This window comes from Aquarana catesbeiana, linkage group LG08, assembly GCF_042186555.1.
Source record: "Aquarana catesbeiana isolate 2022-GZ linkage group LG08, ASM4218655v1, whole genome shotgun sequence".
NCBI classification, from domain to species: Eukaryota; Metazoa; Chordata; class Amphibia; order Anura; family Ranidae; genus Aquarana; species Aquarana catesbeiana.
The window spans coordinates 291,321,594-291,347,446 of NC_133331.1; the positions used below are offsets into that span (position 1 = coordinate 291,321,594).

Consider the following 25,853-nt stretch of genomic DNA (forward strand, 5'->3'; position numbering starts at 1 on the left):
GCAAGTAACACTGGAAGGCAGAAGACCCAAGAAACATGCCTCAAGTGTCTAGGCTGAGCAATGCCTATGGTGAAAAAAATCAACATTTTGCTGCCAAATGAAACTAAGATTCTCCATAAATCCAGAAAATACATAAATTGTGTCTGCAGCACAGAGAAGGAAGATTACCGGAGAAAAAGAAGATCTAATGTGCAGGACAGGGAATACAGCTCAGGAAAGTGATATCACCGAGTCCCCGCCCTACTCTGGACCAATCAGCGAGTAGTAAGGGTGGAGGAATGTATTTAGTGTTAATGACCCACCTGTGCTGATCTCTGTAGGAGTGTCCTCCTCTATGAATGTCCTCGTCATTCCAGCCTCCTCAGTATATTGCTGATCATCCCTCACATACGTCTCTTCTTCTTCTGATTTAACCTCAACTTTTATATCCATCAGATCTTCACCCTAAACCAAAAAAATTATAAAAAAAGATCTTCTGCTATCACATATTGTAAATAAAATCCACAGATTGTCTCCATGAGTCCATGTTCTAAATGCTCCGACCTACCAACCTTGTAACAGAGAGGGACGAGTTGACCTTCCTGTGTGGAATCCCGGGAATACAGAGGACGAGGACATCTCTCTGGTGGGTTCCCATTACTGGATCCATCTGTAGGAAACACACACACTGACTGAATACATTGTTTCTATGTGTTTATCAGATGATGGGGGATCTAGGTGGACCCTCCGTACTGATCTCTCCTTTACAATTAATGTCCAGCTGGTAGGAAATGGGTGTAACAAAAGAGAATACATATTCTGTGTATATATAGCAGTGGGCAGAGGGGAGAGAGCAGAAGCCAGGACTATGTAATTGACTAGCCCTGTAGGAGTCGCTAGTGTCCCGGAGTGCCCACTGCTGCACAGCCAGTCAGCCAGTCACATAGCATTTCCTTCACACATTCCAATGCAGAAAACAGTCCTTGACTTGTTTTTGATGTTTTATTAGGAGTTTTTAACTTGGATGGGGGTAGGGAATTATGGGATGCCCAACTTGAAAAATGTCCAAACTATGAACAAAGGGACACTTCCTCTTTATTTACAAAAGTCTACCTTTCCTTCCTCCTGCACAAACTTGGTTTTCCAGTACAACCCCTGCTTCTCATTGAGGGAACTAACAGTCTTTTGTGTCAGTTTAGCAAAGGCACATTACAGACAGGAACTCTTATAGGGCGTACACACGGTCGGACTTTGTTCGGACATTCCGACAACGAAATCCTAGGATTTTTTCCGACGGATGTTGGCTCAAACTTGTCTTGCATACACACGGTCACACAAAGTTGTCAGAAAATCCGATCATTCTGAACGCGGTGACGTAAAGCACGTACGTCGGGACTATAAACGGGGCAGTGGCCAATAGCTTTCATCTCTTTATTTATTCTGAGCATGCGTGGCACTTTGTCCGTCGGATTTGTGTACACACGATCGGAATTTCCGACAACGGATTTTGTTGTCGGAAAATTTTATCTCCTGCTCCCCAACTTTGTGTGTCGGAAAATCCGATGGAAAATGTCCGATGGAGCCCACACACGGTCGGAATTTCCGACAACACGATCCGATCGGACATTTTCCATCGGAAAATCCGACCGTGTGTACGGGGCATAAGTCTCTTGACAAAGTAGTACAGTGAGTAAACAGCATGACATTCCTCCTTCTACTTCCCTGTGGCCACTGAGCCCAGCTCCACTTGCTTGCAGAATAATTTTAGCCTGCCTGGTTGCCACCAGCCACGCCTGGCTGCTCTTTCTCTCAGTCCTCCTGATTGACTTTCTGCCCCAGTTCTGCCCGACTAGCACACACTCATGGAGACCTCCCCGGGCCAGGTTAGATGAACACTTGGCACTATGCAGTCTTCAAGAGAGGCCTGCTGCAGATGGCTGCCTTTTCCATTGTCTATCCCTGAGCTATTCACTGTCTCTCCTTGCTCCTTCTCGCTGCCTCTCCGGCATGGATCCTTTCACCACCTCCTTTGTCAGGATCCTTCCAGGTCAGCTTTTCTGAGCACCCGGCCCAAGACACCACCCCTCCCCAGCAGGGGTTTCCTCAAGGTCCACCGTCAGCCTCTCCTCAGTACTCTATCTCCATCTTCTACTTGACTCCCCTGCCTGCATGGTCCATGTTTAGGGATGGGCTGAACACCTCCCGGTTTGGTTCGCGCCAGAACTTTTAAACATCGCAAAAGTCCGGAGGCGAACAATGAACCCCATTAAAGTCTATGGGACCTAAACTTGAAAAATCAAAAGTGCCCATTTTGAGGGTTTAGATGCAAGTTATTGGGCATTCAAAGGGTATGGAGGTCTTGGTACTGCCCTGGGGGACATGTATCAATGCAAAAAAAGTTTAAAAAAAAGATAATTTTTCAATCTGGTGCCTTCACACCTAAAAGCAAGAATTGGCCTTGCTGTCAAAAATTTAAATGATATGCCCTGGTCAAACATTGGTGGAAAATTGGGCTTTGGGTGTCAGTGGCGCCTTCACACCGTAACCATATAGAGGTACTCTTGATGAAAGCAAGAATTGGCCTTGCTGTAAAAAATTTAAATAATATGCACCTGTCAAACGGGTGTGGAAAAATTGGTCCTTGGGTGTTAATTGTGCCCATGAAACCTATACCAAAAAATGTCTTCCAGATAAAATCAACACCCACAAAGTTAGGCAGCCTAGATTGTCTTGCACAGATTCCACATCCCCAAAAAAACGTAATCTGCAACATTGGCGTCAAGGGCTTGATAGCTGCTGCTAATCCAGGAATGATTAATTTTGATAAATGTCAGCTGGTCAACAGAGTCTGTGGACAGACACGCTCTTTTATGTCACAAAACCTCTGGCAGCACTGGATGCCCATTCGGGAAGCACGCTGGATGCCGAGCAGCCTAGCAGCTCAATTGCATACTGGGCAAGTTCTGGCCAGTGGTCTATTCTCATGACCTAGTAACAGAGTGGATCGTCGACTGGAAAGCTCTCCATGTCGGTTTTCGCCCTAGAAAATCTTCTACCATATGATGCCAACCTTACCAATGGGATGTGGAAGCTGACAGGCTGATAGGCGCCAAGGACTAAACAAAATTTGAAAGGCATCACTGAGGCAGCCTCCTTCTCCACCACCCCTCCTTTGACCAACAGAAGTCTTAAAACTAGCTTTTCCATGAGACTGTAACCTAGCAGAGTCTGGAAAGGCATTACATAATCTCCTCTTTAAGGTGTCTTCAAGATATTTCATCCTCTGTGGGGATAAGATGAGTTCCAAGACTTTCGCCTTGTAAGGGTGGTCAAGGATGGTTGCAAACCAATAATGATCCTTCTCCTTCATGCCACGAATTCTCGGGTCCTTTCACAGACTTTGAAGAATAAGGGAGCCCATGCACCGCAAATTTGAGGAGGCATGAGAAGCAGAGTCCTTGGGGTCACTGAGGATTGCAGTATCTGGAACTGCCTCCACCCAGCCATGTATCACATTCTGGGAATGGAAAACCATCTCTTAAGGTTTGATGTATGTCTTTCTTTGCTTAAATGCCCCCAAAACTGTCAGAATCCTACTCCCTTTTCTCTTGTGTTTTGTGGCAATGTAAGAATTGTGTCTGCATAAAGCGGGCCTTGAGAGGAAAGGAAGTCCTCCTCTTCCTCCCACTGCTCTGCCTCAAATGCCCTGTCCATAATGCAATGCAGAGTCTGCTCCAGCAGAAACATAACAAGAATTATATCACTGATGCATGCATTGTCACAGCTCAACATCCTTGTCACCACCTACAGGGTATTGGTGGTTCATAGGACAATTCAGCAGAGGAGGGCTTGGAGGAGGAGAAAGGGGTGGACCTGACAAATCTTGCATCATCACCACCAGCTGTATGGAGACGTGGTGGCAAAACAAGCTCCAGCACTGAGCCCTGTCCTGCATCCTTCTGAGTTGCAAGCAGAGTTACCCGTTGTGCTGTGAATGAAATATAGCATCCCTGACCATGCTTGCTGGACCACGTGTCAGCAGTAATGTGGACCTTGCTGCTGACTGCCTTGCCCAAGGATGCCACAACATTGCCTTCCACGTGATGATACAGAGCTGGAATGGCCTTATGTGAAAAGAAATAGCGACTGGGAACCTGCCATTGTGGTACAGCACATTCTGCAAATTCATGGAAGGGGGCAGAATCCACCAGACAGAAAGGCATTGATCAGCTTGAGGCAAAGTTTGCAAATTGCAACAATGTGATCAGCTGCACGTGTGCTAAAAAAAGGCCCAGTCAGCTGAGCTTTGGGAAGTGGGTCGGGAAATAAGAGCTCTAAAATCTGATGGAATAGGGTGGTTGCTCTCTACTTTCCATAATGGCTGCCTCTAGAGGACATCCTGCCTCATTAGGGTTGTGTCTCACCCTCACTTTCCTCCTTTATCCAGCACCCAAGTCGAGTCAGTGACCTTATCATCATAATCCCCTCAATCCTCATCATCACTGGAACCAACTTGGCAATACTCTGCGGCTGGGGGAACATGACTGCCAATTTGTTTATTAGTGTTCTCCCCTCTCTGTAGGCTTATGTTTCTGTCTTCCTCAAGGAACCTTTTATAGTGTGGAGTGGATCTATGAGTAATGAGCCATGATTATGCACAGTCATTATGGCTTTCTCCAGTCATGGCTCTGACAGTGCTCTGTGCCCCAATTGGGCAAAGCCTTCATTGCTTCAGCCAATCAGAGTTTAGAATGCACTGTGCAGTGGGCAGTGCATTGTAGGGGGCATTCGGCGAGCAAACGGTTGAACATCCTGCCAATTCAGGTATTCGCCAAATGGGTGAACGGCCAATGTTCGGACCAAACTTTTGTCTGTTTATGGGGTTGTCCCAGTCCCCTGCCAGCCCCCCACTAGGAATTGGCTGGGACCCCATAAATATTCATGGCAGCTTCTCCTAACCTCTAGTTCTAGAAGGTTCTTCAACCTTCCAGACACCAGAGAGCTGCCAGGATGAATCATCCAGCCCTGGCCTCCAATAACCCTGACCCAATAAAGTTATTAAGGTTATTCCTGGACAGGATATGCCTTTTCCTACTCTCACACCAGAGGGTGCTACATAATGTACAACATATTGTATACAATACAACAGGACTATATAGTATCAAGATTAAATAATGCACAAGATTGTGTTAATGACCCACCTGTGCCGATCGCTGTAGGAGTGTTCTCCTCTATAAATGTCCCTGTTATTCCATCCTCCACCATAGACTGCTGATCATCCCTCACATACGTCTCTTTTTCTTCTGCTTTAATCCTAACATTTATATCTATCAGATCTTTACCCTAAACCAGGAAAATTAGAGAAAATAACATCTGTAAAATATAAGCTCAAATAATAAATTCACACATCATGCCCATGAAATGCTCCCTTCCACCTACCTGATGATAGTGAGGGACGGTGTGACCCTCCTGTGTAGAATCCCGGGAATACAGAGGACGGGGACATCTCTCTGGTGGGTTCCCATTACTGGATCCATCTGTAGGAAACACACACACTGACTGAATACATTGTTTCTATGTGTTTATCAGATGATGGGGGATCTAGGTGGACCCTCCGTACTGCTCTCTCCTTTACAATAAAGTCTCCTCTTACCCGGTGATGTGAGGGGCGGCTGATTGTCCATCATGATGTCCTTGTAGAGATCCTTGTGTCCTTCTAAATACTCCCACTCCTCCATGGAGAAATAGACAGTGACATCCTGACACCTTCTTGGTGACTTCTAGAATCTTCTCCATGTTGTGTCTCTCAGGTTTTAGGGAGTCACATGGAGGCACTGTGATGGTCATATGATCACCTGACTTCACAAGAGGAAATCTCTGTATTGGGGAACCAATAGGAATATCATGTTAGAATCCCAGAATCCTCCTCACCTCTCCGGTCAGGTCTGTGTTTTATTATTAGAGGTAAGAGTGATGTCATGTGACCTCCCAGAATCCTCCTCTCCTCTCTGGTCAGGTCTGTGTTTTATTAATAGAGATAAGAGTGATGTCATGTGACCTCCCAGAATCCTCCTCACCTCTCCGGTCAGGTCTGTGTTTTATTAATAGAGATAAGAGTGATGTCATGTGACCTCCCAGAATCCTCCTCACCTCTCCAGTCAGCAGGTAGATGATCTCCAGGGTAAGGTTTAGTATCTTCTCAGTCATGAGACTCCGGTCCTCCTCCATCCTCTTTCGTGTCATCATTCAGGCTTTCTTTATGTACAGTTAATTTTGACAAATTAAAGTAGGAATTATTTGGCGTAAATATAAAATAATATCTTATTATCTCTTTTGTAGCCAGGTCCAGCACCATCTCCTCTCTTCCTGTCTGAATTTCCTGTCTGTAGTGACATCACTTCCTGTCTGTACCTGACATCACTTCCTGTCTTCCATAGAGATTTCCTGTCTGGGTAGAAGTGAGATCTCCATCTTGTGGAGCTCAGAGGAACTGCAGCCTTGAGAAACATCTCATAGTGTGAACACGTCCTCGTGCTGTGTTTGTATGTACTGTTGTGACAGTGCTGTGCTGCTACTTTGTAAAGGAAGGTAAATGGTACAGAGAGTTCTCAAGGATGTAAATTGGTTAAACAATAATAGGATGTGGATATGAGGGCGGGTAGTAGTAGATGTGTTAAAGATGTAAGAATTACTGCCCCTACTTAGTTGGGACTGTTTAGCAATTGCTGCAATTTTGAGCCCAGGGCCTTGTTGGGATGACAAATTCTCTGTTGACTTGAGTTTTGTTGGTGAACTGGTTTGCTGCATAAACCATGTTCTCCTCTACGAACGAGAGCCCTCCAAGGGCTTAAGGATCGCCCTTCTTCATTCCACTTCGTATCCCAGAACATATCACTTGAGCTAGGGTTGCCACCTGTCTGGGATTCACCCGGACAGTCCGGGCTTTGTATCGTGTCTGGTTTTCAGTCTGCCTGGAATATTTCATTACTTCGCTGCTGCCCCAGTAAGCTTTAGCTAGTCCTGTTAAGGTGCCTGAACAACGTAGGCACCTTTTTTTCCCTATAGGGAATGTCAGGTTCACTTGAAAGCCCAACTCCAGCTTCTTTTCCTCCCTGTCCTGTTTTTCTTAAAGCGGAGTTCCACCCGTTTTTTTTTTTTTTTTTAGTTTATTAAAAGTCAGCAGCTACAAAAAAGTTTAGCTGCTGACTTTTAATAAACAGACACTTACCTGTCCCATGTGGGCGCCCGGAGCCTCGCTCCTCACCCCCTCCTCTCCGTGGTGCCGTCGTAGCAACTGTGGGCACCCAGCCGTGACAGCTTGCAGCTTCACGGCTGGGCGCGCACTGCGAATGCGCGAGTAGTGCTGTGCATGTGCGAGTGGCGCTGCGCTCTGCTATTGGCCAGGCAATCTTCTGGGACCTGTGACGTGTCCCAGAAGATCTCTGGCAGCGAGGGGCCACCTAGGGCGAGAGGAGAAGTCGCCTAGGCGGCCAAGAAGAGGAAGGAGAAAGTGGGACAGGAAGTCCCAGTAAAAAGAAGGTACACACTCCCCACCCCCAAAAAAAAAAAAATGGCATGCCAATTGTGGCATGTCAGGGGGCGAGGAGTGCATAAAGCGGAAGTTTCACTTTTGGGTGGAACTCCGCTTTAACCACTTAAGGACCTGGCCTATTTTTCACACTTGTGGTTTACAAGTTAAAATCTTTTTTTTTTTTTGCTAGAAAATTACTTGGAATCCCCAAACATTATATATATATATATATATATATATATATATATATATATATATATATATATATATATATATATATATATATATATATATATATATATATATTTCAGCCACCCCAGAGCAGGGGGTTTCAAACTGGTGGCCCTCGAACTGTTGTGAAACTTGAAGTCCCATCATGCCTCTGCCTATGGGAGTCATGCTTGTAACTGTCAGACCTGCAATGCCTCATGGGAATTGTAGTTCTGCTGGAGGGCCACCAGTTTGAAACCCCTGCGCCTAGAGAATAAAATGGCGGTCGTTGCAATACGTTTATGTCACACCGTATTTGCGCAGCGGTCTTACAAACGCAATTTTTATCGGGGAAAAAATACACTTTTTTTAACCACTTCAGCCCCGGAAGGATTTGCCCCCTTCCTGACCAGAGCACTTTTTGCGATTCGTCGCTGTGCCGCTTTAACTGACAATTGCGCGGTTGTGCGACGTTGTACCCAAACAAAATTGACGTCCCTTTTTTTCCCACAAATAGAGCTTTCTTTTGGTGGTATTTGATCGCCTCTGCGGTTTTTATTTTTTGCGCTATAAACAAAAAAAGAGCGAAAATTTTGAAAAAAAAGCAATATTTTTTACTTTTTGCTATAATAAATATCCCCAAAAAATATATAAAAAAAATATTTTTTTCCTTAGTTTAGGTCGATACGTATTCTTCTACATATTTTTGGTAAAAAAAACCCACAATAAGCGTATATTGTTTGGTTTGCGCAAAAGATATAGCGTCTATAAAATAGGGGATAGATTTATGGCATTTTTTTTTTTATTTTTTTTATTAGTAATGGCGGCGATCTGCGATTTTTATCGTGACTGCGACATTATGGAGGACACATCGGACACTTTTGACACTATTTTGGGACCAGTGACATTTATAGAGCGATTAGTGCAATAAAAATGCACTGATTACTGTATAAATGACACTGGCAGGGAAGGGGTTAACCACTAGGGGGCGATCAAGGGGTTAAGTGTGTCCTAGGGAGTGATTCTAACTGTGGGGGGGATGGGCTACCTAGGACATGACAGCGATCACTGCTCCCGATGACAGGGAGCAGTAGATTGCTGTCATGTCACTAGGCAGAACAGGGAAATGCCTTGTTTACATAGGGATCTATGCAAAAACAGCTCTGGCAGTGAAAATGTTAATGTGAGGTAGATAGGATCACTCTCCTCTGGTCACATTAGAGCTCCCCCTAGCTGCAGCCTGGTAATAACATTGCTGGGAGGTCTATTCATTGAGCTACTCCATACTTCCCATCTTTAAATAAACATCTCCTGATATTTAGGGGTCTATTCATAAGGGAAAAAAATGCATAGCGATTTGCTTTTTGAAAGTGTGTATACATTCCTTCTGTGGGGTAACAAAATTAATGTTATTAGGGTCTTTTTCTCAGAAAATAGCAATACCGCATTATGGCCACTAGATGGAGCTGATAATCATAGGAAATCACTAACTGGAATAAAATATGACCAACATTTGTCAGGGTTGGGCAATCGTTTGTCACATTTGTTTAATTTTTTTTTTTAAACTGACCTGTAAGTGTTTGTGAAATCTTCCACCACAAAATGTACTCAGCCAATGAGAGGTAATGACTCCATTTTTATTTTTCTCCTGCTATCAATGGCCAACACGGTACAACACTTCATCCATGTCTTTGGTGATCTCTGATCTCCTTATCAACTGTATATGCTTTTGCCTTTTTATTTGGAAATTATATTTTATTATCCCCACATGGGTGTGGCCCCTTTCTCAATACTATGTTTCAATGCAAGAAACATTTACCAATCCAACCTCTAGATGGCACTGTTGTATCATTCATTCCATAGGACATCTTTGTCAAAAGGTCAAGCTATGGTTGAGGTCTATGAACTGTTTCTTACATGATGAAGATCAGCCATGGAGTATATCTGAGGTGTATATCAGGGTGTGCTTCTTCCACACATGTCCAGCAACATTCATATACAAGACATTTCCCACACTCAAGGCACTAATACACCTCGAGGGTTGTGTGGGACTCCTGATGTACAGGAAGACAGGACTTCAGTGAGGAACAATTCCCTCAGTCAGGACAGGAAAGTGGCTTTTCCCCCGTGTGAGATCTCTGATGTGCAGAAAGATTGGACTTATCTGTAAAACATTTCCTGCACTCAGGACAAGAATACGGCTTCTCCCCCGTGTGCAATCTCTGATGTTTGTAAAGAGAAACCTTCTGTGAAAAACATTTCCCGCACTCAGGACAGGAATATGGCTTTTCCCCCGTGTGAGCTCTTACTTGCACTATAAGATCGGAAACATAACAGAAAAGCTTCCCACACTCAGGACAGGGAAACTTCTTATTTGTTAGAAGGATGGCACCATCCCTCACAGTCTGAGGTTCCTCAGGATAAGAGGAATACGATGGTCCGGCACCGTCCCGCACAGTCTGAGGTTCCTCAGGATAAGAGGAATACGATGGTCCGGCACCGTCCCGCACAGTCTGAGGTTCCTCAGGATAAGAGGAATACGATGGTCCGGCACCGTCCCGCACAGTCTGAGGTTCCTCAGGATAAGAGGAATACGATGGTCCGGCACCGTCCCTCACAGTCTGAGGTTCCTCAGGATAAGAGGAATACGATGGTCCATCTACACTGTGTGGTGCCGGATGGACATTTGAGATAATTGGGTTCTCTCCTGGACTATTCCCCGTATGAGATCCCTGATGTCTGTAAAAATTGGACTTATCGGAAAAACATTTACCGCACTTAGGACAGGAATACGGCTTCTCCCCCGTGTGAAACCTCTGATGTTTGACCAGACCTGATTTTTGTACAAAACATTTCCCGCACTCAGGACAGGAATACAGCTTCTCTCCTGTGTGAGTTCTTTTATGCACATTAAGATTGGATTTAAAACTGAAACACTTCCCGCACTCAGTACAGGGAAACCTCTTATCTGTTGGAAGGACGGCACTGTCCCTCACAGTCTGAGGTTCCTCAGGATAAGAGGAATACGATGGTCCGGCACCGTCCCGCACAGTCTGAGGTTCTTCAGGATAAGAGGAATACGATGATCCGGCACCGTCCCTCACAGTCTGAGGTTCCTCAGGATAAGAGGAATACGATGGTCCGGCACCGTCCCTCACAGTCTGAGGTTCCTCAGGATAAGAGGAATACGATGGTCCGGCACCGTCCCTCACAGTCTGAGGTTCCTCAGGATAAGAGGAATACGATGGTCCGGCACCGTCCCGCACAGTCTGAGGTTCCTCAGGATAAGAGGAATACGATGGTCCGGCACCGTCCCTCACAGTCTGAGGTTCCTCAGGATAAGAGGAATACGATGGTCCATCTACACTGTGTGGTGCCGGATGGACATTTGAGGTAGTCGGGTTTTCTCCTGGACTATACTGTGTGATGTCCTCATCTTCTACTTTACAGTCTGGAGACAAAGTGAGACAATCCTCTGAGGTTTTCCTCATCTCCCGTCCATCTACTAAAATAGAAATACAAAGATTATTACTAGACATGAGCAGATTGGTTCCCCTAAACCAGGACTCCGCCCACATCAGTTGGCTTTGTTTGATCTCACAATTCCCCCCCTCAACGTAACTAGTAAATGGGTCCTCTGATCTCCTACCAGTTCATTTCATTATTCATGGACCTTAGTCAGAGAGTGAGGAAACAACGAGAACTGTCTTTTATAGGAGTGACAGTGATGAGGGGATTATAGGACGAGTGTCCCCACCCCCTCTATGCCTAATTGCCACCTTCCCAACACAAGAAGTCCTGCAATTTTTTATTTAGTCCATGATTTAGTCATGAATAACAGCGGGGCTGAGCCCCACCAGAGGTCAGAGAGTGAGGATGGGGGGAGGACAACCAAGATGAAGACTGGACTGATCCTGAAGACCACCATCATTGGGTTATTGATGCTTCCCTCATTATCATTTCTTGTTTAGAGAGAAGTAGTCAGGACTATGTAATGTACAAGACTATATAGTATATGGTCTAAATAATGCAAAAGATACTTTTAATGACCCACCTGTGCTGATCTCTGTAGGAGTGTCCTCCTCTATAAATGTCTCCGTTATTCCATCCTCCTTCAGAGACTGCTGATCATCCCTCACATACGTCTCTTCTTCTTCTGCTTTAAGTTCAACTTTTATATCTATCAGATCTACTCCCTAAAACAAGAAAATGAAAGAAAATACCATCTATAAAATATAAGCACACATCATCTCCACAAGTCCATGTTTTAGATGCTCCGTCCAACAACCTTGTAACTGTGAGATATGTTGTGATCTTCCTGTGTGGGATCCCGGGAATACAGAGGAGGGGGACATCTCTCTGGTGGGTTCCCATTACTGGATCCATCTGTAGGAAGCACACACACTGACTGAATACATTGTTTCTATGTGTTTATCAGATGATGGGGGATCTAGGTGGAGCCTCCGTACTGCTCTCTCCTTTACAATAAAGTCTCCTCTTACCCGGTGATGTGAGGGGCGGCTGATTGTCCATCATGACGTCCTTGTAGAGATCCTTGTGTCCTTCTAAATACTCCCACTCCTCCATGGAGAAATAGACAGTGACATCCTGACACCTTATAGGAACCTGACACACACACATACAGTCACCATCCAGACACATCCCTTGTCTGTTACTGGATAATGTCCCAGAATTCCCAGCACCGCTCACCTCTCCTGTCAGCAGCTCCATCATCTTCTTGGTGACTTCTAGAACCTTCTGCATGTTGTGTCTCTCAGGTTTTAGGGAGTCACATGGAGGCACTGTGATGTCATATGATCACCTGACTTCACAAGAGGAAATCTCTGTATTGGAGAACCAATAGGAATATCATGTTAGAATCACAGAATCCTCCTCACCTCTCCGGTCAGGTCTGTGTTTTATTAATAGAGATAAGAGTGATGTCATGTGACCTCCCAGAATCCTCCTCACCTCTCCGGTCAGGTCTGTGTTTTATTTATAGAGATAAGAGTGATGTCATGTGACCTCCCAGAATCCTCCTCACCTCTCCGGTCAGGTCTGTGTTTTATTAATAGAGATAAGAGTGATGTCATGTGACCTCCCAGAATCCTCCTCACCTCTCCAGTCAGGTCTGTGTTTTATTAATAGAGATAAGAGTGATGTCATGTGACCTCCCAGAATCCTCCTCACCTCTCCGGTCAGCAGGTAGATGATCTCCAGGGTGAGGTTTAGTATCTTCTCAGTCATGTGACTCCGGTCCTCCTCCATCCTCATTCGTGTCATCATTTTATCTATTCAGACTTTCTTATAGAGAGATAATTTTGGCAAATTAAAGTAAGAATTATATGGAGTTTCTTGTAAATCTAAAATAATATCTTATTATCTCTTCTAGGTCCAGCAATGTCTCCTCCCTACTTCGTAGCACATGGAATTTCCTGTCTGTACCTGACATCACTTCCTGTCTTTCATAGAGAATTTCTGTCTGGGTAGAAGTGAGATCAACACCTTGTGGAGCTCAGAGGAACTGCAGCCCTGAAAATGTCTCATAGCGTGAACACGGCCTTGTGCTGTGTGTATGTACTGTATATCTGTAGGGTCGGTGCTGGGCTCCTACTTTACAAAGGGATGTAAATGGCACACAGGGTTCTCAAGGCTGCAGGTTGGTTACACGATAACATTAAACATTTAGGAACTATTACCCCCATGGGAACACACTTAGCCCGGGCTGTTCAGTGTAATTTTGAGAACACAGAACCTTCTTGGACTGACAAATTCCCTGTTGGGTTTGTTTTGTTTCCAAACTGGTTTGCTGTCCAAAGAGACCACCCTCTGTGAACGAGTGCCCTCCAAGGGGTTAAGGATTGCCCTTCTTCATACCACTTGTTCTCTTAGACAATATCACTTGGGGAATGATACAGTGAGAAGCTGAAGGTCTAAAAAAATAAGTGCAGATGGGGGATGGAGGACCATCACAGACCCAGAGACCCCCTCTTTCCCTGAGCTGTACACCTTCAATCATAACTCTGAAGACCGAGTATCCCTTTAAGGGTCTCAGAGTCCTCAAGCACCATAAACTCCTGAGAAGCCCCTCAGCTCCTCTACTTCCCTCAGAACTAGGGGCGTATCTACTGTGCGGGAAAAAAAGGCATTTGCCTTGGGCAGCATTTCTCAGGAGGGTAGTTCCTCCCCCCAGGCAGAAGGGAAGAGGTGGCTTTTTAACACCTTGCCGTTATAGCCAAATAACGGCTACAGCGTGGTTGTCCAGTTCTGGGAGGGCGCCTATTGACGTCCTCCCAGAACTGCACCCGCTGCGGAGTGCATCTGGCGAACTCTGTGATCACAGATCAGGGTAAAGAGCCAATCACGGTGCCTCTTTACCATGTGATCAGCTGTCTCCAATCACAGCTGATCATGATGTAAACACACTTGCTGGTGAGGAGAGGAGAGAGCCTTTCACCGGCCAGTGTGAAGGGGGACATCTACACAGATAATCAGGGCACCCCCAACATTGCCCATCAGTACTCCCTATCAGTGCTGCCAATCAGTGCCACCTATCAGTACCTATCAGTGCCTCTTAGTAGTGTGCATCAGTGTCACCTATCAGTGCCACATATCAGTGCAGCCTCATAAGGCAAGCCTATCAGTGCCCAAAAGTGCCGCCTGATCAGTGCAGCCTATCAATGTCCATCAGTCCTGCCTATTAGTGCCCATCCGTTTGCAAAATTTTATACCAGAAACAGAAACTAAGAAAAATTATTTTTTCAAACTGTTTGGTGTTCATTTTTTTTAACAAAAAGTTAAAATCCTCCTAATGCCTTGCTGACCCCATGCTCTGTCCTACTAACCCCTGTCCTATACTCTGCTGACCCCATCCTATGTCCTGCTGACCCCATCCTCTGCCCCATTGACCACATATTTTGGACTTGGATGAATCTTGTCTCTGGGTCTGATACCTCGGCTGGGGGGGGGGCTTGTGATTTTAGTCTTGCCTAGGGCAGTACAAAACCAATATACACCACTGCTCAGAAACCTCAATATTTTCCTCCCTCTGACACCAATGATGAAACATATTCTTCATGGCAGGCTGGGGAATGTTTTCTTCCTCCTGACCAGTAATGTAAGGGGCTCTATGCTCCATACTCCTGACCCCTGCACTCCATCATTGTGTTGGCTGCAAATTGTAATGATTGCCCATTGGTTGACTGTGTGGTGTAATAATTGCCCTTTGTAGGCCATGTATGGTCATTGTCTTATTTATTTATTGTCAGTGCTGTTTGTTTAGAGCAGGGGTCTTCAAACTACGGCCCTCCAGTTGTTCAGGAACTACAATTGCCATCAAGCCTAGTCATGTCTGTGAATGTCAGAGCTTTACAATGCCTCATGGGACGTGTAGTTCTGCAATAGCTGGAGGGCCGTAGCTTGAGGATCCCTGGTTTAGAGGAACATATTACTAGAATTTATCTCCAAAATGAAGAGAATGTTCCGGCCCCGTAAATGGGGGGAATGTTCTGACCCTGAAGGGGTTAATCTAGGTTTCCACACCATATATGTGTGTATCATCATCTGCTGGAGATAAAAGACGTCACAGTGACTATGGAGGAAGAGGACGAAACATGACGGGGGGGGGGGTTACTGGGTGTAAATAGAAAATAAGATCTTATTACCTCCTCTGCTGCCAATTTCAGCAATGTCTCCTCTCTACTTCCTCCCGACTCACCTCTCACCCGGTCCTGTCTGTACTTGACATCACTTCTTGTCTTCCATATAGACTTCCTGTTTCTATGGTAGAAGTGAGATCACCACCTTGTGGAGCTCAGAGAAAATGCACCCCCAGAGAAGCCTCTCGTAGTGTGAACACGGCCTTGTGCTGTGTTGGTATGTACTGTATGACAGTGCTGGGTCCTGGCATTCTGTAATAGAAGTTCAATGGCACACAGGGTTCTCAAGGTTGCAGACTGAAGATCCCTGAAATATCTATTATGAACAGAGAAATAATCTCCAAGGGGGGAAGTTTTCTCACTGATGATGATGTAAAACATCCTTCTCCCACTGATATAAGGGGGTCCTTCACCCATTAGTCATTAATGTAAGGGACCACCGATAGGGGTCCTTCACCCATCGGTCACCAATGTAAGGGACCACTACTAGACATGTGCGCCGTCAATAAATTTGTTTAGTTTCCTTCCGTTTCGTATTAGAATTAATTTGTATTTTGTAATTCGTGTCCGAAATTCAATTTGGATTCCTACGAAATAAGAATTTTCGTTAACTTTTCGTAACAATTACGAAAGTTTGTTATGATGAATTTATCATTATGAGGGGCTCCCACCATCCCTATGCTGTGCTGTGCTGACTTCCTGGGTTTTTCAACTTCATCATAACGAATAATCGTAATTAATGAACATTCTCGTTTCCATTGTAATGAATTTGGATCCGAAATTCGTAAGCGAAATTTCGCATTTCGTACAAAATTCAGAAGCATAGCAGTTCGTATTTCGGATCCTCGCGAATGTACGAATTTACGGAAATTCGTACGAAACTAATCGCACATGTCTAACCACTACAGTGATCACTGATATAAGGGGATCCTTCTCCCATTGGTCACTAGTGTAAGAGACAACAACATTGACCACTGATATAAGGGGGTCCTTTTCCCATGATCTGACTTGGGAATGCACGCCTGTGTTGGCTAGCTAACCAGGGTGTGGTGTGGTCCTTGACTTGGCTTATGAGGGGGGTTTATTCTAAGCAAGTAAAGCCGCGTACATACGGGCGGACTTTTTGACCGGACTGGTCTGACGGACCGAGTCCGGCAGACAATCCGATCGTGTGTGGGCTTCATCGGACCTTCAGCGGACTTTTCCAGTCGAAAATCTGACGGACTTTAGATTCGGAACATGCTTCAAATCTTTACGTCGTAACTCTGCCGGACCCAGAAATCCGCTCGTCTGTATGCTAGTCCGACGGACGAAAACTGACGCTAGGGCAGCTATTGGCTACTGGCTATCAACTTCCTTATTTTAGTTCAGTGTACGTCATCACGTACGAATCCATCGGACTTTGGTGTGATCGTGTGTAGGCAAGTCCGTTCATTAAAAAGTCTGTCGGAAGTCCGTCAAAAGTCCGTTGAAGGTCCGTCGGACCAGTCCGGTGGAAAAGTCCGACCGTGTGTACGCTGCATAGAACTGGCTGTGACACACATTCACAGCCTGCCCTACTTCTGGCCACCACTAGAGGGAGACTCCAATCCAGTCAGCTAACCACACAAGCAAGGGCTCCTCTTCTCTCCTAAGCAAGGGGCTTTGCCAGACCAACCATTTTCTAGTCCACGGCCTCCTCTGCACCCCCCAGTCCAGGGTCTCCACTGCACCCCCCAGTCCAGGGTTTTCTCTGCACTCCCTAAGTTCAGGGCCCCCTCTACACCACCCCCAACCCATGGTCTCCTCTGCACCAGCCCCCCCCCCCCTCAGCCCAGGGTCTCCTCTGCAACCCTTCCAGCCCAGGGTCTCCTCTGTACCCCTCCAGTCCAGGGTCTTCTCTGCACCCCCCAACCCATGGTCTCCTCTGCACCAGCCCCCCTCTCAGCCCATGGTCTCCTCTGTACCCCTCCAGTCCAGGGTCCCCTCTGTACCCCTCCAGTCCTGGGTCTCCTCTGTACCCCTCCAGTCCAGGGTCTTCTCTGCAACCCCCAGGCCAGGGTCTCCTCTGCACCTCCCAGTTTAGGGTCTCCTTTGTACCCCACCAATCCAGGGCCCACCACCATCCCCCCCAATCCTTTGCCATATCAGCCCCACCTTCCTAGTCCAGCGCCTTCTGCACAGTTCCAGGCAGGCTCTCCCATGTAAACATGTACTGTAGCTGGGATGCCTAACTGAGAATATAAATTAGCTGTTTATACAAATATGTATTGTAGTGCATTGCTGCAACTGTTATATGGCGCCTGATGGTGACAGCTAAACAATGATTAGTACTGTCGTCATTGCCGAAACTAGGGGGGGGGCAGAGGGGGTACATGTCCCGGGCACCGAATCTAGAGGGGCACCGCTGGGGGTGTCGCCCCCACCCACACTGGAAACCTCTGCTCTAACGGTGCCACTGCCGCCCAATCAAGTGTAACAGACAGGCCGCGCCCGCTGCATAGTTTGCCATATACCAGAGAATCAAAAAGAATCAGGGAGGCAGCACAGGTGCACTAGCGCTGAATCACTCCGTTCCTCCCGTCCTATAAAGAAGCATTCCAGAGCGACGCTGCAGCTACTGTTGCTAAGCAACTGCCCCTCTAGATATCACGCCCGGGGCATGTGCCCCCCTGCCCCCCAGTTTGGCCCTGATCACTGTCCAGCTGTAGCAATCGGGCGCCATATAACAGTTGTGTACGTTTCTCCTGGATTCTAAATGCACTACAAACACAGATATACATTTATGTGTAGCGGTCACCTCCGCCGCTTACCGGATCCGTCGGTAGCGGCGGAGATGATCTGATCCTTTCCCCTGCTTGGCACTGTGTCGAGTGAGGGAATGATGTCCCAATGACGTTGGATGACGGAAGCGAGCTCAAACGTCACTTCCGCCCAACGGCCTTAAAAAGGGAATTTTTTTTTTTATTGCATTTATGTGTAAATATGAGATCTGAGGTCTTTTTGACCCCCAACCGTCGTTATACGTCAGTACTTTGAAGAGAAATATTGTTGTTATGGTAGCAGCTAGCTACCAGAACTCCGGTATCCTCTTCTTTGGCCGGCGGTCTGCTTTCAGATAAAAGTGGTCTTTGCGGCGGATTCGCCGCAAGATCACTTTAACGGCGGCGGGAGAGGGGCTACCCCTCTACCGCTGCGCTCCGGTGCCCTCCGCTGCTTACTGGAGCCGCCGGCATCGGCGGAAGCGATCGCATCCTCTTCCCTTTTAGGTAAGGAGATGAGTGAGGGGAAGATGACCCCCACCCATCTCCATATCATTGCAGGGCGGAAGCGATGTCAAAACGTCACTTCCGCCCATAGCTCTTAAAGAGACATTTTTTTTAAAATGTCTTTTTAAACAACATTTTATTTTTGATTTATTATTGCATTTTTCTGTAAATATGAGATCTGAAGTCTTTTTGACCCCACATCTCATATTTGAGAATTCCTGTCATGATTTTTTTCTATTTACATCCCTTGTAATAGGAATAAAAATGACACATTTGTTTTTTTAAAGAACAGTGCAAAAAAATAAAATAAAAAGGTAAAAATAATGATAATTAAATAATAATTAATAATAAAATTATTATTAATTTTATTATTAAAATGAATAATAATCGTCCTGCCGAGCTTGTGTGCAGAAGCGAACGCATACGTGAGTAGAGCCCGCATATAAAAAAAGGTGTTCAAACCACACATGTGAGGTATCGCCGCGATCGTTAGAGCGAGAGCAATAATTCTAGCACCAGACTTTCTCTGTGACTCAAAACATGCAACCTGTAGAATTTTTGAAACATGGCCTGTGAAGATTTTTGAGTGCCAAAGTTTGTCGCCATTCCACGAGCGGGCGCAATTTTGAAGCGTGACATGTTGGGTATCAATTTACTCGGCGTAACATCATCTTTCACAATATAAAGAAAAATTGGGCTAACTTTACTCTTGTCTAATTTTTAAATTTAAAAAAGTGTATTTTTTCCCAAAAAAGTGTGCTTGTAAGACCGCTGCGCAAACACATTGTGGCAGAAAGTATTGCAACGACCACCATTTTATTCTCTAGGGTGTTAGAAAAAAAGGTCCTCTTTATGGAGAGATGTGGAGTCTATAAGCCTGAAAAGATTGAAATATCGAAAAAATAAAAAAGATTTCTACTTCCCAGCCGAATACACGGCAGTTTTTACAACGACCAAGGTCGGACGTGACCTCACAGAGAAGGTCATAGAGACTGCCGCAGACCATCTGGTTCATGGTATTCTCTATGGTGAACTTCCACCGCTGGCGGATTCTTTCTCCAGGTCGCACAGGCGAGCCGGTAGAAGCACCGGAGGGCGGTGGGAGGGGGAAAAGGTCATATGGCATTGTTGGGCGTCAAGTGGTTAAAGAGAAAGTAATAAAGTAAAGTGAAAAAAATATATATAAAAGTAAAGTAACACCCGAGCACTCAGCCAAAACTTTGGAGCTCCTACATACCCGCACATGTTGTGGTCACCTACATATGAAACACACGTTACCCGTATGTCCCCGCACACACTAGAGCGAGAGGAACAATTCCAGGCCCGTTATTTATAGTTCACACTACACTGACGAACTGTAAAAGGTTTTTAAAGGGTCATCTATGAGCAATGTTTGGATACCGAAGTTTTGGGATCATTGCACCAACACACAAAATTTGTTTTTTGTTCATGTTTTTATTAAAATTTTACTTTTAACAAGATTGCAGTAGAAAGAAAATCAGGAAATAGTAAAAAGGTAGAAATCCGATTAGTCAGGAAAATGACGTGTCTGGAATGTGGAGGCGGAGTCGTTATTAATTTGTGTACAATACGCAACGTGTTACATTATTATAACAAAGTATTGTAGAAAAGAACACACCATAGAAAACAGTTGGGGGGGGGGGGGGGGGGGAAGAAAATAAACCTGGATATAATGGGGAAATTTATATACATTAGATGGAGCCAAAGATCATAGGAAATCACTGTATGAAAAAAAAAATACGGCCAAAATTTGTCAAAGCTGAGTGAATGCGTGTCACATTTATTCAACTATTTTATTTTTAACAAACAGACCTGTAAGTGTTTGTGAAATCTTCCACCACAAAATGTACTCAGTCAATGAGAGGTAATGACTCCATTTTTATTTTAAAAGGCCTAGAGGACCGCCTTTTAAGTGGTGGGGTTAACGTGTTTCGTCCTGAAAGACGACTTGAGAAAACAGACCTCTTGCAAGAGTTTACACCACAAAATGTACTCAGCCAATGAGAGGTAATGACTCCATTTTTATTTTTCTCCTGCTATCAATGGCCAACACGGTACAACACTTCATCCATGTCTTTGGTGATCTCTGATCTCCTTATCAACTGTTTCTTACATGATGAAGATCAGCCATGGAGTATACAGTCAGGTCTATAAATATTGGGACATCAACATAATTCTAATCTTTTTGGCTCTATACACCACCACAATGGATCTGAAATGAAACGAACAAGATGTGCTTTAACTGCAGCCTTTCAGCTTTAATTTGAGGGTATTTACATCCAAATCAGGTGAACGGTGTAGGAATTACAACAGTTTGTATATGTGCCTCCCACTTTTTAAGGGAGCAAAAGTAATGGGACAGATTAACAATCATCCATCAAACTTTTACTTTTTAATACTTGGTTGCAAATCCTTCATCATTACCTCTCATTGGCTGAGTACATTTTGTGGTGCAAACTCTAGCAAGAGGTCTGTTTTCTCAAGTCGTCTTTCAGGACGAAACACGTTAACCCCGCCACTTAAGAGTCATTACCTCTCCGTTGTGGTGGTGTATAGTGCCAAAAAGATTAGAATTGTGTCGATGTCCCAATATTTATGGACCTGACTGTATCTGAGGTGTATATCAGGATGTGCTTCTTCCCCACATGTCCAGCAACATTCATATACAAGACATTTCCCGCACTCACTAATACACCTCGAGGGTTGTGTGGGACCCCTGATGTACGGGAAGACAGGACTTCACTGAGGAACAATTCCCTCACTCAGGACAGGAAAGTGGCCCCTTCCTGTGTGAGATTTCTGATGTCTGTTATGAGAGGACTTATCTGCAAAACATCTCCCACATTCAGAACAGCAATACGGCTTCTCACCCGTGTGAGATCTCTGATGTGTGAAAAGATGGGACTTCCTTGAAAAACATTTCCTGCACTCAGGACAGGAATATGGCTTTTCACCTGTGTGCAATCTCTGATGTCTGAGAAGACTGGACTTATTTAAAAAACATTTCCCGCACTCAGGACAGGAATACGGCTTCTCACCCATGTGATACCTTTGATGTGTGACAAGATTTGATTCTTGTGCAAAACATTTCCCGCACTCAGAACACGAATACGGCCTTTGGTTTGTCTGAGAACTTTTATGTGCATTAAAATCAAAAGTAAAACGGAAACACTTCCCGCACTCAGGACAGGAAAACCTATTATCTGTTGGAAGGACGGAACCGTTCCTCACAGTCTGAGGTTTCTTGGGATAAGATGAATACGATGGTCCGGCACCGTCCCGCACAGTCTGAGGTTCCTCAGGATAAGAGGAATACGATGGTCCATCTACACTGTGTGGTGCCGGATGGACATTTGAGGTAGTCGGGTTTTCTCCTGGACTATACTGTGTGATGTCCTCATCTTCTACTTTACAGTCTGGAGACAAAGTGAGACAATCCTCTGAGGTTTTCCACATCTCCCGTCCATCTACTAAAATAGAAATACAAAGATTATTACTAGACATGAGCAGATTGGTTCCCCTAAACCAGGACTCCGCCCACATCAGGCAGCTTTGTCTATGAGGATCTTACAATTCCCCCCTCAAGGTAACTAGTAAATGAGTCCTCTGATCTCCTACCAGTTCATTTCTTTATCCATTCTTAGTCAGAGAGTGAGGAAACCGCAAAACCTCTTTCATTGGAGTGACAGCGAGGAGATTAAAGGACAAGTATCCCCATCTGTCAGGATCTGGATCACATTGTGGTACCCTGGATGGAGGGTTGTAGTTCCAATGTCCACCAGCAGGTGTCTCTCAGCAGCTTCTAGTAATCAGTCTTCACCTGATGCTGGCTGCTGGGAGGGTATTTAGTCCCTCCTCTGCTAAAACATTTAGTGTCAGTGTTTTGCTTTACTAGTCAGAGGCTGCTTGCCGTCTTTCCTGCTCCTGATCTCTTGCGCTGCATCCTGTACTCCGCAGCCTTATTTTTGCTGCCCTTGTTCCTGACCCCAGTCCTGGTTCTCCCTTGCAACTGTGGTATTCCCTGTGACTTGCGTTCCTTGGTTTGTTTTGTATATATTTTGTTATAGGTAGGTGGTTGAGTATTTTGTCATTCAGTTTAGGGTTTCTTATATCTTTATGATTGCTGGTGTGTGGATGTTTTTTGTTTTACTATTAATAAATTTACTTTACTATATATAGTCTGGTCTCAGTTTCCTGGTGTAGCCACGCAGATCTGGCTATCCTAGCTACTGACCCCATGACACCACCCCCTCTATCACTCATTGCCATCTTCCCAACACAAGAAGTCCTGCACTTCCTTATTTAGTCCATGATTTAGTCATGAATAACAGCGGGGCTGAGCCCCACCAGAGGTCAGAGAGTGAGGATGGGGGGAGAACAACCAAGATGAAGACTGGACTGATCCTGAAGACCACCATCATTGGGTTATTGACTCCTCCTTCATTATCACTTTCTGTTTAAGGTTCCAAAGTCTGAGGATGTTATCACATTATTATCACCATGTAAAAGTCTGTGCTCCAATCACATCATCAGATATAAAATGTCCAGCTGGTAGGAAATGGGTGTAACAAAAGAGAATACATATTATGTGTATATATAGCAGTGGGTAGAGGGGAGAGAGCAGAAGTCAGGACTATGTAATGTACAACATATTGTATAAGATACAACAGATAGGACTATATAGTATCTGGACTAAATAATGCACAAGATAGTGTTAATGACCCACCTGTGTTGATCTCTGTAGGAGTGTCCTCCTCTATAAATGTCCTCGTTATTCCATCCTCCTCCATAGACTGCTGATCATCTATCATATACATCTCTTCTTCTACTTTAACCTCAACTTTTATATCCATCAAATCTTCACCCTAAGCCAAGAAAATATATCAACTGTAAAATATAAGCTCACATAATAAATCCACATATTATCGCTATGAGTCTATGTTCTAGATACCCCATCCCAACAATCTGATGATGGTGAGGGATGGTGTGACCCCAGGAATACAGAGGACGGGGACATCCCTCTGGTGGGTTACCATTACTGGATCCATCTGTAAGAAACACACACACTGACTGAATACATTGTTTCTATGTGTTTATCAGATGATGGGGGATCTAGGTGGACCCTCTGTACTGCTCTCTCCTTTACAATAAAGTCTCCTCTTACCCGGTGATGTGAGGGGCGGCCGGCTGATTGTCCATCATGACGTCCTTGTAAAGATCCTTGTGTCCAGTGGCGGCCCATCCAGAAGGGGCGCCACCCCCCTAATCTCTATGCAGGGCGTCGGACGCATGGATTTCAATAGGGGTCTTTTTTTTTAAGGCACATGATTAGCCGGAGCCCACCCACTTGTAACAATAGCGAATCAACATTCGATATTGTCTTCCTGCTTCTCCTCATGGCCAATCAGGACAGGAAGCGGGTCCTGAGACCGAATTGGCCAGAAGGAGAAGTGACCGGATTGGCCGGGAGGAGAAGCCACCCGGGACCTGGATGGGGTGGCGGGCTTGTGGGGGGGTTTGTCTACCACCAACCCAAAAAAATAGAGCACCAGCCGCCACTGCTTGTGTCCTTCCAAACACTCCCACTCCTCCATGGAGAAATAGAAGGAACCTAACACACAATGATACAGTCACCATCCAGACACATCCCTTGTCTGTTACTGGATAATGTCCCAGAATTCCCGGCACCGCTCACCTCTCCTGTCAGAAGCTCCATCATCTTCTTGGTGACTTCTAGAATCTTCTCCATGTTGTGTCTCTCAGGTTTTAGGGAGTCACATGGAGGCACTGTGATGGTCATATGATCTCCTGACTTCACAAGAGGAAATCTCTGTATTGGAGAACCAATAGGAATATCATGTTAGAATCCCAGAATCCTCCTCACCTCTCCGGTCAGGTCTGTGTTTTATTAATAGAGATAAGAGTGATGTCATGTGACCTCCCAGAATCCTCCTCACCTCTCCGGTCAGGTCTGTGTTTTATTAATAGAGATAAGAGTGATGTCATGTGACCTCCCAGAATCCTCCTCACCTCTCCGGTCAGGTCTGTGATTTATTAATAGAGTAAAGGGTGATGTCATGTGAATCCTCCTCACCTCTCCGTTCAGCAGGTAGATGATCTCCAGGGTGAAGTTTAGTATCTTCTCAGTCATGTGACTCCGGTCCTCATCCATTGTTTTTCATGCAGTCGTTTGACCTAAACAGGTTTCCTTGTAGATGGATACCTTTGGGAAAAAAATTCAAAATGTTTGCTGAACAATTAAGATCTACTACCCCCATGGGAAAACACTTAGTCTGGACTGTTTGGTATTTGCTACAGTTTTGAGGACTCAGGAACCTCTTGGGCGGACAGGTATTCTGTTGGCTTTCTTTTGTTTTTGAACTGGGTTGATGTACAAGAAAACCACCTCTAAGAATAAGTGTCCTCAAAGGGGATATGGATTGCCCTTCTTCATTCCACTTGGTATCTTGGAACATATGACTTGGGAAGTGATATGATGAGAAGGTGAAGGTCTTAAAAATCAAGTGCAGATGGGATGGAGGACTAACACAGACCCAGAGCCTCCCTAAAAGTCCCCCTGAACTGTACAGCTTCTTTTTTCCTCGGAGCTCTGCCGCTTGAGTAGCCCATTGAAGGTCTCAGAGTTCTTAAGCACCATAAACCCCTCAGAGGCCCCTCAGTTCCTCTTCGTCCCTCGGTATTTTCCTCCCTCTGACACCAATGATGGAACATGTTCTTCATGGCAGGCTGGGGAATGTTTTCTTCCTCCTGACCAGCGATGTAAGGGGCTCTATGCTCCATACTCCTGACCCCTGTACTCCATTATTGCGTTGGCTGAATAGTGTAATGATTTCCTATTGGCTGCCTGTGTAATGTAATAATTGCACTTTGTAGGCCATGTATGGTCAGGATGGTCATTGTCTTGTCTATTTATTGTCAGTGCTGTTTATTTAAAGGACCATATTACTAGAACTTATCTCCCAAATGAAGAGTGAAATGTTCTGACCCTGAAGGGGTTAATCTAGGTTTCCACACTATATATGTGAGTATCATCATCTGCTGGAGATAAAAGACGTCACAGTGACTATGGAGGAAGAGGACGGAACATGACGGGAGGGGGGGGTTACTGGGTGTAAATAGAAATAAGATCTTATTACCTCCTCTGCTACCAGTAATGTCTCCTCTCGACTCACCTCTCACCCGGAA

The 25,853-nt window shown here is 45.2% G+C and overlaps 1 protein-coding gene and 1 pseudogene across 1 annotated transcript in view; both read right to left on the minus strand.

Moving 5' to 3' along the window:
- Nucleotides 1–25,853, minus strand: part of LOC141104979 (uncharacterized) — a 69,518-nt gene that overhangs the window by 17,661 nt on the left and 26,004 nt on the right. Inside the window, exons 9-11 of the mRNA XM_073594788.1 lie at nt 21,518–21,762; nt 10,535–10,607; nt 9,920–10,024 (exon numbers count right to left, since the gene is read on the minus strand). Coding sequence (XP_073450889.1) covers nt 9,920–10,024; nt 10,535–10,607; nt 21,518–21,762 — 423 coding nt within the window. The remainder of the gene's footprint in view (nt 1–9,919; nt 10,025–10,534; nt 10,608–21,517; nt 21,763–25,853) is intronic.
- Nucleotides 11,781–15,479, minus strand: LOC141104939 (gastrula zinc finger protein XlCGF66.1-like; annotated as a pseudogene).